Here is a 15,964-nt window from a genome sequence, read left to right as displayed (position 1 = left end):
TCACAATTAAGAGGCAACTGGCACCTTTTGTCAGAACAATTTTAGGTAAGTATAAGAAATTAAAACACGAACGATAAGGAAGTGAATATGTTATACACGTGTGCGTACAAATACACACGTACATTTGCATGTGTGCACACACACAACCTGCTATCTTAGTCCTGAGGAAATCAACTCTAATCCCATCTTGGTTAAAATGAAAACTGATATTCAAAAACATACTAGTTATAATAAATTAGGTTTCTAAATGAAGCAGTTTTCTCAATCAGAGTGATAAGATTGAATATTCAATTATAAGCAACCAAAGTTTAATGTTTCCCTGCTTTTGCACTGATTTTGCCAACCTGCAACAGTGACATTAGGCAAGAGTCTGGGGTTTGGAATCAAATTGTGGGTATTAAATACCATCTCTGCCAGAGTACTAATTATGATACCTTACCTCTCAACCTCTTTTTCTATAAAATGGGGACTATGCTGATAATACTAATACTTTGCTTTTGGAGTTGGTTGTTTTGAGGATTAAATGATGTAATACATACAAAATGCTTGGGATTGTACCTAAGCAAAAGTCCTCAGGAAATGTTAGCTGTTAACTATTTTTCTGAGTTTTTTTGAGAACTAATTTCTAGGGAAAAAAAAAGAAAAGAGGGACATTGATGCATTGCTACAATTTTGTTCATATAAAACTCTGCTGAAATAAAATTTGAATGCACGTATGCAATATTTTTGAGGGCTCTTTAAATATGATAAAAAGCCCAAATTTTATGCATAGAAATTTAAAGTGATTCTTGAATTTTTTTGAGGGCTCATCTAACCACATTTGGTGGTTAGACATCTTCTCTTGTGTTAAGTGCATCTTTAATTGAAAAGCAAATTGTCATGTTCCATAAGGTAACTAAGATACTTGATGTTTCCAAATGTGGTCCACTGATCTTTCAAACTCTAGGGCTGCTCACTGAAATCAAAGAACTAAAGGCAGAATCATGCAAAAGATATCAACCCCATGCTTAATGTTTTTAAGATTATTTACTTTCTTAAAATGACAATACAACCAAAAAAACTTCCCAATTGATTATAATCAATACCAATAGGATTCTGAGAAAATAATTTTTTTAATTGTAGAAATTAGAGGAAAAAAATTTAAAGAGCAGAGGGCAACTTTATGTGAAGTGATAAGCTTTGAATACACAACTTACACAAGTTGAAAAGAAAACACAAATAGTTGCCTTTGGTAGTCACTCAGCCAAAGTTTCAACGAAACTGTAAATGTGAGTTATTCCACAATTTCAACACATCGTGATAGTTGATGATTCAACTAATAACTGATCCCAGGGAGAGGCTCTCAAACCACAGGTTTCATCCCATTCACTTCAGAGTGTATAAAATAACTGTGATATTCCAGAGCCAGTCACCTCCATTTCTTATAACACCATCCCAGAGAAGGACCGGACTGGGAAGTTTGAGGTAAGAGAGATCTTAAGTATCATGGATTTTAATATATCAAGATATATTATATACCTTTATATATGTTATCTAGAGAGATAGACATATCCAGTAAGCTGTCAAAATTAAAATTATTGAGACTGTCATGTAATGGTTGCTTGAATCTGTAATCTTTAAGTGATTAGACAATCATCTAGGGTATACCTATTTATAAGACTCTTTCTTAAAATCATCACCCAGCTATCATAAGTACATATTTTAGAATGGCCATAAAGAAATCTTTATGGGGGCTGGAGTGCTGGTGGCACACTGTTACTGCTACAAGAGCCTAAGGCTCATCGATTTATGAGCTTAAGTCAGTAAATGAAAGGAACATGCACTACCACATACTCTCTAGAGTATGAACATGTGACTATTTGTGACCTCCTGTTTTTCTTTAAAATTTTCTGTATTTACATTCCATTCTATAAAATATCATGTTGACTTTAAAATATCATGTTGACTTTAATGTAAAAATTACTTGGATTTTCCTATAAATCCTTAAATGAAATTGATGCTCCAGGAAGATGCATCTAATTTATTCAGAGACATTGGATGTGTTCCCCAGCATACAGCTATATACTGCTATGGGTACTACAGTTTGAGAAGTAGAAAAATAAGAGGTGATAGTTGGTAATTACGCTGAGTCCTGTCTATAAGACAAGATCTGAAAGAGTCTATGATGTGCTTCACCTGTTTGCTTCAGGTGGTTTTAAATCATCCTTGAATTCATATTTGTAATACCCCTTTGAGATAGGTTCACTTGAATTCTACTGTCTCCAAAAATCTTTCCTTGATTTCTCTGTTTTCTTCTATATTTGATATTGTTTAGTCATGTCCAACTCTTTTGCGACACCATGGACTATAACCTGCCAGGCTTTTCTATCCATATAACTCTCCAGGCAAGAATACTGGAGTGGGTAGCTATTCCTTTCTCCAGGGGATCTTCCAGACCCAAGAGCTGAACCCAAGTTTCTTGCATTGCAAGAAAATTCTTTACCATCTGAGCCACCAGGGAAGCCCTAAATTGCTTATCCCCACACTAAGTCTCTGTATAGCCCAAGGCTGTATTTCCTTCCAGCAGCTACTCTTATTAGCATGTACAGAGAAGTATTACTCTTAAATAATATGTGAATATTTGTTTTTTAAAAACTTGATGTGACATCAAAATTGCAAAACACCTTAGATTCTACCTAAAAAAAAATAATGGTCTCCAAATAGGTTGATGCTGTAAGAGCTATTAGTAACATAATATGTGCTACAACTAGATCTACTGAATTTGTGTTGACATTTGGTCTTTCTATTACTTCTAGATTACATATGAATAAAATGAAAGTTCTCCTTCTGCTCACAGCCATCTTGGCAATAACCATTGGTTTCCCGGTGAGTAGTTCCGTATTTCAGAGTATTTATGGGTTGTTGTTGGTTTTTTGGTTGTTCTTGCTGTGGTTATTGTTCTAATTCATGAATCCTAGGAAATGTTTCTACCTTAAGCATGTCTAATATCTGGCTTTTTTACATTATATTCTATGCAGTTTTATAAATCATATACTGTTTCATGTATAGTTTAATTCTACATAGTCTTGATGAAGTGGTGAATTTTTTTGAGGTGTTTAGAATAAATAATAACATTTTTCAGAAAAATAATTCTTAGAATATTTTCTGGAAGCTCAAATCCTAAATTAAACAAATGGCTACTATGAAACAATACTGAGTAGTGGATAGTTAAACTATTTCCTTCATACATATGTATGTTTCTCAGTTTGTGTGTTTTATTATCATGAGTTGAATTAACTTCACTGTTTAATCTTTAGGTCTCTCAAGACACGGAAGGAGAAGCACGAAGTGTAAGTTACATTTTGTTGTTTAACATGTGTGATTTTCATGTGAAATATCCATAACTGTGTTAAAGATATTCCTTTATTCAAACTTCTCAAACTCTAGAGAAATCCTTACAGAGTTTGGGTATTAGACTCAACAGAGATTCAGCCTTCAGGGATATGACCTTTGCTTGTTACAAAGAGAATTATCTCAGCACTCACATAACAGTGGATCCAAACTGAAACTTGAATCACTCTATGATGAATTGTATTATAACACATCTTTTACTAAAACTAGCCCAATAAGTGTTGATACTCGCTCATCCCTCTATTCCACTTTAACTCTACAAAACCCAGTCCAGAAGAGATAATAAAAATGATAATATAAAAATTTGAGAATTAGGGAATTTGGGCCTTCTTTGATGGCCCCACCAGTGGAAAATTCACTAACAGCTTATATTGGTCTAAACAGTTAATTTAAAAATGTTTAAGAAAAAGAAAATAAAATTTTAAACAGGAAGCTCTTGTTTAGAAATTTGTTTATACTCAGATTAATCTTATTATTTCCTGTATGGATGTTGGAGTTGGACTACAAAGAAAGCTAAGTGCTGAAAAATTGATGCTTTTGAACTGTGGTGTTGGAGAAGACTCTTGAGAATCCCTTGGACTTCAAGGAGATTCAACCAGTCCATCCTAAAGGAGATCAGTCCTGAGTGTTCATTGGAAGGACTGATGTTGAAGCTGAGACTCCAATACTTTGGCCACCTGATGCGAAGAGCTGACTCATTTGAAAAGACCCTGATGCTGGCAAAGATTGAGGGCAGGAGGAGAAGGGGATGACAGAGGATGAGATGGTTGATGGCATCACCAACCCAATGGACATGAGTTTGGGTAAACTCCAGGAGTTGGTGATGGACAAGGAGGCCTGGCGTGCCGCAGTTCATGGGGTCGCAAAGAGTTGGACATGACTGAGCAACTGAACTGAACTGAATCTTATTATCTTAAAGCAAGCATGATTGAGGCCAAAACTATAGAGAATTAAGGATACAGAAGTTGATAAGAATATGGATGGACAGTAGAGAGGAAAAGAAGGAAGAAAGAAATGAAATAGAGGAGATTGTATCTTTGGGTAAGGACCCTATATAAAGGCAAAGAGAAAAAAATTGATATCTCCTCCTCACTACCCTCCCCTTGATCTTGCACTTACAGAAGCAATTACCAGGAAAATCATCAGGCTATGAGTAGAAAGGTACAAGAACATGGTTATCTCTAAGTGATTTCCTACATTTTTCTAAAATGATGCAAATTAATCAAATCCCTGTTCATAGTAAACACAGAAAAGGTAAATATCTCAGAGATTCTAAAACCTCTACTTAAAAATGAAGATCTGTATGTTCATTCAATTTCTTTCTCTCAACAGGTCAGTGGGAGTGATGAACTATCTTCACAGTTCTTTTTTCCTCCTTACCAATATCCACGCAGCCATTATTCACGATTCCTCTGTCCATGGTGGGCCTATTTTTATCCTCCCATTCCAGTACCTGCATCTGTCTCTGCAACTACTCCTCTTAATGAGAAGTAAATAAGAAAGAGAAGTCCCAGTGCAATTTAAGATGAAATAAGTGGTAAGTATGCAGAATACAAAACATGTGGGATTTTGAGGGGGTTTTTGTTGTTGTTTTCTAGCTGTGTGACAAGGAGGATCCTATTTCCTTGACCAGGGATCAAACCCACATTCCCTACATTGGCAGCTCCAAGTCTTAATTACTGGATAGCCAGGGAAGCCCCCAGTATGTCTTTTTTTGTTTTTGTTTCCTTTTGGAAGATAATTGCTTTGCAATACTGTGCTGGTTTCTGCCATATATTAACATGAATCAGCCACAGGCATACACATGACCCCTCCTTCTTGAACCTCCCTCCCGTCTCCCACCCCATCCACCCTTCCGGGTGGTCACACAGCACGGGACTGAGCTCTTTGTGTCACACAGCAAATTCCCACTGGCTATCTATTTTACATATGGTAATATGAATGGATTCAGAAATTGTGGTACACATATACAATGGAATATTACTCGGCTTTAAAAAAGAATGCATTTCAGTAAGTCCTAATGAGGTAGATGAACCTAGAGTTCATCCTACAACCTAAAGCCTGTTGTACAGAGTGAAGAAAGTCAGAAAGAGAAAGACAAATATTGTATATTAACACATGTGAATGGAATCTAGAAAGATGGTACAGATGAACCTATGTGCAAGGCAGCAATGGAGATGCAGACATAAAGAACAGATTTGTGGACACAGTGTGGGGAAGAGAGAGTGGGATGAATTGAAACAGCATGGAAACATACACATTACCCAACATGTGTTTTCTTTACTTTGCTGTCTGTAGACTGAAATGCATTATTTCATGGGGAAAAAAAAATGTTGCAATGTTTTCACTTAGCCCCATTAAGTTACAATTTGTCTCTGTGTGTTTGTTAGTCCCTCAGTCATTCTGACTCTTTGCAACCCCACGGACCCTGCCAGGCATCTCTATCCATGTAATTCTCTAGGCAAGAATACTGGGGTAGGTTGCCAGTTCCTTCTCCAGGGGATCTTCCCAAGCCAGGATTCAAACCAGAGTCTCGCACAATGCAGGCAGATTCTTTACCATCTGAGCCACCAGGAAGCCCAGGTTATAACTTATTTCAATCTCCTTCTCTGGTAGAAAGTGTCAGTGTCTCTACTCAGAGGTTGGGTTTCCTTGGTGGCTCAGTGGTAAAGAATTTACCTGCCAAACAGGAGACGCGGTTTTGATTCCTGGGTCAGAAAGATCTCCTGGAGAAGGAAATGGCAACCCACTCCAGTATTCATGCCTGGGAAATCCCATGGACACAGGAGCCTTGCAGGCTACAGTCCATGGGGTAGCCAAAAAGACACACACAACTTAGTGACTAAACACAACTCACAGGTACATATGTGTGCTCTTGTATGATCCAACCTACACGGCAGTTTGAATCCCTCACTTGCTGTGATGCAATAGAAATAATCTTTCTTATGAAAATATTTTTGAAAAATATTTTTAACATTTTCTACTATCATCAACAATGGTGCATTTAAGGGCTGAATCAGAGCACCCAAAGAAGGTAAAGTTTTAATCAAAGTAAAGATCATAATTGATGAACTTGTGGATCTAGGGTCTAAAGTAGACTTCAGCCTATTCCTTAGAAAATCATCCATTGTTCTAATTAGTATCAAAACTCATTTAACTTTTATTTATCACAATGAAATAACATTCTAAAGACTGAATGCTCCACCTGAAATAAAGGTCCCTTTTATCTCATCATCTCAAAAACAAATTGATAGTTTGTTAATTACCAATGAATTGAGGCAATGTAAATGGTACTAAAGATTACATTAGGACCCAGCTGGTGGGGGGCGAGGGGGTAGATCTTTTATCTAATTCCAACCACTAAAAGTCTCTGCTTTCTTTCTTTCATCTACTCTGTCTTGAGCAGAAAGTTTCCCAGCCCTTGAACTAGATATACTTTTGAGCCAATATTTGTAATTAAAAAGCAAAAAGTCTTACACATTCACAAGCACATGACTCACTGAGTTTAATAACTTTATATCTGTGATTTATTTCAGGTCACTGCAAAATTGAACATGAGCCACTTCCTTGAAGAATCAATATTCCTGTTAATCAAAGAAAAATAAATGTGATTGAAGAAGCATATAAGATCATGGTTTCCCATTTTCTAAATCTGCATTGCCAGTAGGAATGCAAAATAAATTTTAACAGATTAATTTAATATACATTTCCTGATGATAACTATTCCAAGGAAAGTACTGGAGTGGAGGTAACCAGAATTCTCTAGCCCTGGAATTACCTTGACTGAACGCCTACTCAGTAGCTTATGTTATTGTAGCGTAAGGGAATTAGAGAAGACAAGGTTCCGAAAAAGAAGGAGACCAGCACTTTACAGGAACAGATCACCTTTAATGAGGCAAGAAGAGAAGCAGTCAGATTAGAGAGCTGCTGCACTAAGTCAAGAAGAGAGTAGGTATATATATGCAGAGATACATCGTTTTGAAGGGGTCTGTTTTTCCTCATGATTATTTTTGATTAGTTAGCTTTCTACAACTGGGGTAAGGAATTCCTGAGACCGCCAGAGACTGGGATTAGCTGGGAGCTGAACGTAATCAGTCTTAACGTCCATTCCTTTCTTGGGGGAGAAGGTTCTTTATTCTGTTTAGAATGGTGGGGAGAAGAACCTGGAGGGGAGTTTTAACTCCAGGCTATTGTGTAGCTTTCCTTCAGTTATATAGTTCTACTGCTTGTATTAATGAGACTAGAAGATGATTTAATTTACTTCAAAAACATTTGATTAATTGAGTCTGAATTACTCGATTACTCATTTTAGTCTGAAATTTATATGCTGTAGCATATTAATCTTGATATGTTGGTAAAGGATATCAAAAACAACCAAATACTCTCTCTAATTTAAAAAAAAAAAAGAAAAGGGTAATGGGTGGGTAATCCTAAAAATAGCATTTACATCAAGCGTATAGGTTAGAGTTCTTTTTCAAATCATTCTATCACCAAATCTCCACATAATCTCATTTCAGTAATCACATTTTATGTGGGGGGAAATTGAATATTATGAAAGTCCAGTGTCCTTCACAATCATAGCATGTGGCAGAAAAGAAGTAAAAACCAGCATCCAAATCTTGTGCTTTTGTTTTAGCAGCATATTTAGTCAAATAAATTTTGTGTTCAGAACTCCACAATGACAGTGCCAAAGACTAGTTAAGTCCATTTGTTTTCTCTTTATTTCAGGAAGAAATATCAAATTCATGTTAATAAGGGTAACTGCCCCCAGGCTGTCCTATGCTAATAACTCCAGTGCCAAACTGCCACTGGAGTTAGCTTTAAAAACATAATGACCTTTATTCTGTCTTGCTCAAATGCCTTGTAAGGCTTCTTATTGCCTACAATAAGACTGCAAGGGAATCAGCCGACAGGGGAAATTCAGAGAGACCTCTGCAAGTAGAAACACAAGGATCAGGAAGAAGCACTACTGAATTAATGTCAGTGGTTTTAAATTTTGAAGAGCAAAGAACCGGAGTTACAGAATGGCTTCTTAACACTGACATTACTTAGAATATTAGCCAGGGAGAAGTCTGGCTCCAAATTATAGTATTTTTTAAGTGTATAATATTATCCATACAACTGATTATCCGTCATTTATGCATAGTGAAGTGAAAATGAAAGTGTTAGTGTCTCAGTCGTGTCTGACTCCTTGCAACCCCATGGACTGCAGCCCACCAGGTTCCTCTGTCCATGGAATTCTCCAGGCAAGGATATTGGAGTGGGTAGCCATTCCCTTCTGCAGGGGAGCTTTCTGACCCAGGAATCGAACCCCAGTCTCCCTCAATGCAGGCAGATTCTTTACTGTCTGAGTCACCAGGGAAGCCCTCCATGCATTTACATACATATATATGTGTGTACAACACAACATAATTAGGTAAGCAAACCCCACTCCAACCACAGAATAGAATACAATGAAGGCCATTGCAAAGATCTGTGTGTTTTTCCTCACTGTAAATTTTGCTTATAATTCTTACTTCTTTTCTGCATATGTACTTTTACCATATGCAAGAATTATTAAAAATGACTCATGCTAGTTTTGCTATTTGGAGTTTATAAAAATGTGATCATACACTTTGTAGTCTTCTGAAATTTTGTCTACATGTACCATGCATATAAGGCATTCAAAGTACTGTATTGTTAATTTTGCTGTTTTGAGCTTTCTAGAAATGGTATCATACTCAAAAAAAAAAGAAAGAAAGAAAGAAGTCTGTTTCCCCCACATGGCATTCAAGGCCTCTACATACTAACCTCCAGCTTCTTTTCAAATCCCTGCAGCCACCCACCTCTAGCCTCCCTTGCATTCTCCACTGGCACACTAGGCCATCATCATTCCCCACCACTGGATGTCACACACAACTGTGCCTTTGCTTATTATGCTCTCTCCTTATGGAATATCCATTCCTCTGTTTCACTGTTTAAATCCAATTTATCTCTCAAGGTCCAAATCCAATATTATGACCTGCCTGAAAATTTTTCTCCTATTTCTCCAAACAGAATGCATCACTTACATTTGACTCTCTTCCACTGCTTTTTCCCCACTTTTTTATGAATTTCTTATAATTTACACTCTAGTAAAATAAATAATTTGTATTTCTGTTTCCTTCTTGAAGAGATTGCAAGTTCCTGTGAGATGGAGGTAGCTGTGCCCTCCTCAGGGTAAAGTGATTGGAGATTCATTCCTTGTGGACTGAAACTCCAAGCTGGGAATAGCAGGACAATTAAGACAGGCTGGGCCCAGCTCAGACCACATATTTCTCATTCTCAAAGTCAGGAGACCTCCCTGGCCACACATGTGCAGAAAGGCTCCTTGGAGGTCAAATGGGGAGTGATGCCAAGAAATGTTCTACCAGTAAGCCTTTTCAGTAGAATCCATCTTGGCTAAGAGATGCGTGTGCACACATGTGAGGATCCTGAGATATACCAAATATAGACTGTGAACCAGGTAAATCAAAATGATTGACCAAAGGAAACTCAGAAGTGCTGCATAAAAGTAATTCAAACTGTAATGAGGGCACGACTCAGCAACTCTCTCACTCTCTGACTCCACCCGTGTGTCCAACCCCTGGTACTGTCCTTTTTTTCCTCTTAATAAATACTTTTTACTTGCTTCACTACTTTGCGTCTTTATGGAAATTCTTTTCTGCAAAGCTAAAGTTCCAGGGCCCTTGTCACTGACCTTGTCACTGTCTAGTGGCTAAGATTTGGCGCTTTCACTGTTGTGACCTGGCCTCGGTCTCTGGCTAGGAACCCAAGCCCTGCTTCAAGCCATTGCCAGCCAAGGCCACCCAAGATCCCCTGGAGTGTCATAAGAATATAACGATTCCCCAAGATAATGAAAGCAGCACACACACACACATACACACACACACACACACACACATGCCCACACACATACACGCACACACACACAATGTCTTAAAGCATTTAATATTTCACCAACTACGGGAAAACCAAGCTCAGAGACTTTCAGTTTATCAAGTATAACTTATCTTGCATATAAAGGTAAGTGCATATAGCAAAGGGTTGTGACCTTTATTGAGGATCAGTTTGTCCTAATCATCAGTTCCCGTAAATTCAATGATGAACATTCTAGAAACAAAACCCCTGAAAGGAAAAAAGGTAGCATGTGGCAATGAAAAGAAGCTTCCCTGCAGTATATGACAGAAGTCATCCAGCAAGAATCTACCTACACAATAAGCCTTTCATTGTGTCACAATGGGAGCCTTTGTCCCATAGATAATTTATCAGGAAATTAGAATTCTCACTGAGTAAAGATTACATCTCTTCACCCCAAGTTTAAGTCATCACTGGACCCTTAGCATCAGTGCGGGAAATTCTGCCATGACCATAAGCTGGCTGTAGATCAAGGCCAGCCTAATGAGCCTCTTGGCATGGCTTGAGCAGGGAAACTGCTGTCTCTGTCAACCATTTTCAGGGATCAGGATTTCCTCAAACATTAAACATTCCTTCTTTGGTACTAAAATTAGTGATCCCAATTAAAACTATATGAGTGACAGCCAGAGGACCACACTGTCCCCAATATAATTTGAAAAATTAATTTTATAGGAATTGTTTCCCAACCTTACAGCTGACAAATTGAATGCCATTGAATGACTGAGGAAAGGCAGTCGTGAGAAAGCAAGATGGAGAGGCATAAAGAAGATAGGGATCCCGAGCCCTGAAGAGTAGCCGAAGAAAAACTTTGACTGCTCTGAAGGTTAGGAGGGCAGCTCTGCAAATAATTTATGATCTTCCCTCCTCTTTTTAGTCTTTGATATATTTCTTAACTCTTGGAATTGGATTTTTACTTTATCCAGCTTAATTACATCACTGTAAACTTCTGAGGAAAAAAGAAAACATCATATGTTTTATCTACTATATTTGTGAGGCAAATATATTCTATTAAAATGAATCAATTATTCTTCCAGTGTATTTGGACTACATCATTTTTGGTCCTGACATTTTTGATTATTGTGGTTGGTGGGGTAGTTTCCCAATAAACCTGTCAATCAAAGCTTCATTTTCTTTTGTAATCCAATGTTAAAAAAGATAGGACCCACTAAAGCACTGTTTACCAAAGTGTGTTTCTTGAAACATTAATATCACTAGGTGACACCTCAAATAAATATTTATCCTCAAAATATCTCTCATAAATTTACAGTATATATACACATGGTAACATTCTTAAAAATGCCTGTTTAAAAAATAATTTTGCTTCACTATATTTTCCAAACTATATTGACTATAGACCAATCCCCTAAACTCATCTAAAACAGTTGGAAAAATCAGTGTGTCCCTGAACACATTATGCCATCTTAAAATGTAGTCAGCTACAGAGACACTGGGGGCCATATTCATGTAGAGTTTATGTACTAATTATTGAAAAAAGCTTTCATGGAAAAGTAAACAAAGAGCTATATTCAACTCCAGTATTCTGCTACTTCCTTGCGGGAAAGGACTCATATGTCCCCCATATAATCTTCCAAATTTTATCCATTCACTAAAAAACTAAGTATTATTTATGTGTCAATTGTTCTGCTAAATGCTAGGGATTTGAACAAAATTATTTATTTTTCAGCTTTAAGGATCTTAGTCTAGCAAGAGGAAACTAAAACATGTATACAATTTCAATAAATATAATGAATGTTCCAATAAGGTATTCATAGAGAGGGTTTTTTGGGGGAGGGGGTCATTTTGTTTTTAAGCAAAGGAAAAATTAGTTCTGCCTACACAAATTTGGTGAGGTCCTACCGGTGACTTTGAGCTGAACCTGAAAGGATAAATAGGTATTGACAGAGAAACATAAATTAGATGTTCAATAGATGCTTATCAGATATATAAATTCAATACTCAAAGTGGTATTTTTAATAACATTTAGCTTCAACCAGCAAAGTAAAAAAGAAGGAAAAAATGGAAATAAAATCATTTAGAAGCTATTTCTAATGAATATACAAATGAATTTATAAAGTTCTCTTAGTCTTAGAAATACCCTGTGACCTGAGAAACAAAGGGAAAAGAAATAAATATGTTAGCAATGTTCTTGTTGTTCAGTGTACAACATTTCTGTTATAAAAATATAAAGAACAAATTTCACCTGATGAGTTATTTTCTTATATAAATGGTTAAGATATCCAAGAGGTAGTATTTTCCCAAATATGTATGTCAATTTATTGACACCCAGGCAGAGTTGAAACTTCCGGTCAAAGTTGGGTCAAATCAAGGTAGCTGAAGGTAATCAGCCACAAAACAAGGGGAAAAGTGAAGCACTGACAACTGAAGTGCCCTCCATCCCAGAGCCTAAGAAAGCCTCCAAGTTCCCTTAACAGTTCAAGACTTTGGTCCTGGAATGAAGAAGGGAAAAAAAAAAAAAGAATTTAGGGCCACACTGAAATCCAGCTGCCCTCACTTCAAACAAGAGCTCAGCTAGAGCCCAGCTTCCCCAGCAGTTGGGGGAAGTCTGTTCTAAGGCTCTCACAGAAAAACGAATCTCATAAAAATGCATCACTCAACCACATATACTAGCTCTTCAGTGAAATAAATTAGAATTCCAGATAATATGCTTGTCCACTTTAGAAGTTCTTCATGACCAGGTTCTGTCTTCATCAAGAAGAAAGTAGTGGTTTTCAAACTTTCATCTGTACCAAAATTATTTAGGTGCTTATTAACTGTGTAGATTTCCAGGAACGTGTCTCCACTTAAAAATTCTGACTCAGTGGTGTGGAGTGAGGCCAGAATTTACAACTTAAACAGCCCACACTTTTAATCATTCCTGCAACATTTGAGTGTCTCATATGCACCAGAAAAAGGTATATGCACTGGGGAAATTATTTTCTAGTGGAAGAAGACAGAGAATAGTAAATGACATGTAAATTTTTTAAATCATTTCTTGTGATAAGTTATGAAGAAAATAAAAAGTTAAATGATAGATAGGGTGATGAAGAAAAGGAAATGACTATCCAGAAAAAGTGCCAAGGAAAGTGTCTCTGAGAAAAAGACATTCAAACTGAAACCTGAATAATATAAGGGAGACACTAACAAGAAAAATTAGGGTAAGAATGTTTCAGAGACTACAAACGAAAGTGAAAAGTTCCTGATTTTCCCAGAAATCCCAGAATTTGGCCCTTTCTAGGAACAGAAAGGTTGTTGAAACTGGCACATATTGAAAGATATTGGTAGAAGATAAGGTAAGAGGACTAAAGAAAGAGTATTGGCTCTGATGAAAGACTTGGAACTTATTCTAAGTGCTACAGGAACTCATTGAAAGCTTTTAAACAGGAGAATAATCACATTAGATATATGTTCAAAAGTCACATTTTTATAGCTATATGAAGAATGATTATAAGATGAGAAGAGTGAAAGTAGTGAGATCAGACAGGAAATTGTTAGGATAGTCAAGTGTGTGATGCCAGTAGCTGGGTCTCATTAGTCAGTTTAGTCACTCAGTCGTGTTCAACTCTTTGCAACCCCATGAATCACAGCACGCCAGGCCTCCCTGTCCATCACCAACTCCCAGAGTTCACTCAGACTCACGTCCATCAAGTCAGTGATGCCATCCAGCCATCTCATCCTCTGGCGTCCCCTTCTCCTCCTGCCCCCAATCCCTCCCAGCATCAGAGTCTTTTCCAATGAATCAACTCTTCGCATGAGGTGGCCAAAGTACTGGAGTTTCAGCTTTAGCATCAGTCCTTCCAAAGAAATCCCAGGGCTGATCTCCTTCAGAATGGACTGGTTAGATCTCCTTGCAGTCCAAGGGACTCTCAAGAGTCTTCTCCAAAACCATAGTTCAAAAGCATCAATTCTTCAGAGCTCAGCTTTCCTCAGAGTCCAACTCTCACATCCATACATGACCACAGGAAAAACCATAGCCTTGACTAGACGGACCTTTGTTGGCAAAGTAATGTTTCTGCTTTTCAATATGCTGTCTAGGTCAGTCATAACTTTCCTTCCAAGGAGTAAGCGTCTCTTAATTTCATGGCTGCAGTCACCATCTGCAGTGATTTTGGAGCCCCCAAAAATAAAGTCTGACACTGTTTCCACTGTTTCCCCATCTATTTCCCATGAAGTGATGGGACCGGATGCCATGATCTTCGTTTTCTGAATGTTGAACTTTAAGCCAACTTTTTCACTCTCCACTCTCACTTTAATCAAGAGGCTTTTGAGTTCCTCTTCACTTTCTGCCATAAGGGTGGTGTCGTCTGCCTATCTGAGGTGATTGATATTTCTCCCAGCAATCTTGATTCCAGTTTGTGCTTCTTCCAGCCCAGCGTTTCTCATGATGTACTCTGCATAGAAGTTAAATAAGCAGGGTGACAATATACAGCCTTGACGTACTCCTGTTCCTATTTGGAACCAGTCTGTTGTTCCATGTCCAGTTGTAACTGTTGCTTCCTGACCTGCATATAGGTTTCTCAAGAGGCAGATCAGGTGGTCCAGTATTCCCATCTCTTTCAGAATTTTCCACAGTTTATTGTGATCCACACAGTCAAAGGCTTTGGCATAGTCAATAGAGCAGAAATAGATGTTTTTCTGGAACTCTTTTGCTTTTTCCATGATCCAGCAGATATTGGCAATTTGATCTCTGGTTCCTCTGCCTTTTCTAAAACCAGCTTGAACAACTGGAAGTTCACGGTTCACATATTGCTGAAGCCTGGCTTGGAGAATTTTGAGCATTACTTTACAAGCGTGTGAGATGAGCGCAATTGTGCGGTAGTTTGAGCATTCTTTGGCATTGTCTTTCTTTGGGATTGGAATGAAAACTGACCTTTTCTGGTCCTGTGGCCAGTGCTGACTTTTACAAATTTGCTGGCATATTATGAGTGCAGCACTTTCACAGCATCATCTTTCAGGATTTGAAATAGCTCAACTGGAATTTCATCACCTCCACTAGCTTTGTTCGTAGTGATGCTTTCTAAGGCCCACTTAACTTCACATTCCAGGATGTCTGGCTCTAGGTGAGTGATCACACCTTCGTGATTATATTGGTCATGAAGATCTTTTTTGTACAGTTCTTCTGTGTATTCCTGCCACATTTTCTTAATATCTACTGCTTCTGTTAGGTCCATACCATTTCTGTCCTTTATCGAGCCCATCTTTGCATGAAATGTTCCCTTGGTATCTCTAATTTTCTTGAAGAGATCTCTAGTCTTCCCCATTCTGTTGTTTTCCTCTATTTCTTTGCATTGATCACTGAGGAAGGCTTTCTTATCTCTTCTCGCTATTCTTTGGAACTCTGCATTCAGATGCTTGTATCTTTCCTTTTCTTCTTTGCTTTTCACTTCTCTTTTTTTCACAGCTATTTTTAAGGCCTTCTCAGATAGCCATTTTGCTTTTTTGCATTTCTTTTCCATGGGGATGGTGTTGATCCCTGTCTCCTGTACAATGTCACAAACCTCCTTCCATAGTTTATCAGGCACTCTATCTATCAGATCTAGTCCCTTAAATCTATTTCTCACTTCCACTGTATAATCATAAGGGATTTTATTTAGGTCATATCTAAATGGTTTAGTGGTTTTCCCTACTTTCTTCAATTTAA

General features: G+C 37.6%; 1 protein-coding gene across 1 annotated transcript in view; it reads left to right on the top strand.

Moving 5' to 3' along the window:
• LOC147370525 (odontogenic ameloblast-associated protein) overlaps nt 1–9,134 on the top strand; it is a 36,108-nt gene extending 26,974 nt beyond the window's left edge. The window contains exons 10-14 of the mRNA XM_086407323.1: nt 1,304–1,464; nt 2,796–2,865; nt 3,297–3,329; nt 4,723–4,927; nt 6,927–9,134. Of these exons, the coding sequence (XP_086263449.1) occupies nt 1,304–1,464; nt 2,796–2,865; nt 3,297–3,329; nt 4,723–4,884 (426 nt within the window). The 3' untranslated portion in view covers nt 4,885–4,927; nt 6,927–9,134. The remainder of the gene's footprint in view (nt 1–1,303; nt 1,465–2,795; nt 2,866–3,296; nt 3,330–4,722; nt 4,928–6,926) is intronic.
• The last annotated feature ends 6,830 nt before the right edge of the window (nt 9,135–15,964 follow it).

The sequence above is a fragment of the Bos grunniens genome, chromosome 6 (assembly GCF_055505025.1).
Source record: "Bos grunniens cultivar Pamir isolate PY7600 chromosome 6, Bosgru_T2T1.0, whole genome shotgun sequence".
NCBI lineage: Eukaryota > Metazoa > Chordata > Mammalia > Artiodactyla > Bovidae > Bos > Bos grunniens.
The sequence above is the reverse complement of the archived record's forward strand: the minus strand, read 5'-3'. Positions and strand labels throughout refer to the sequence as shown.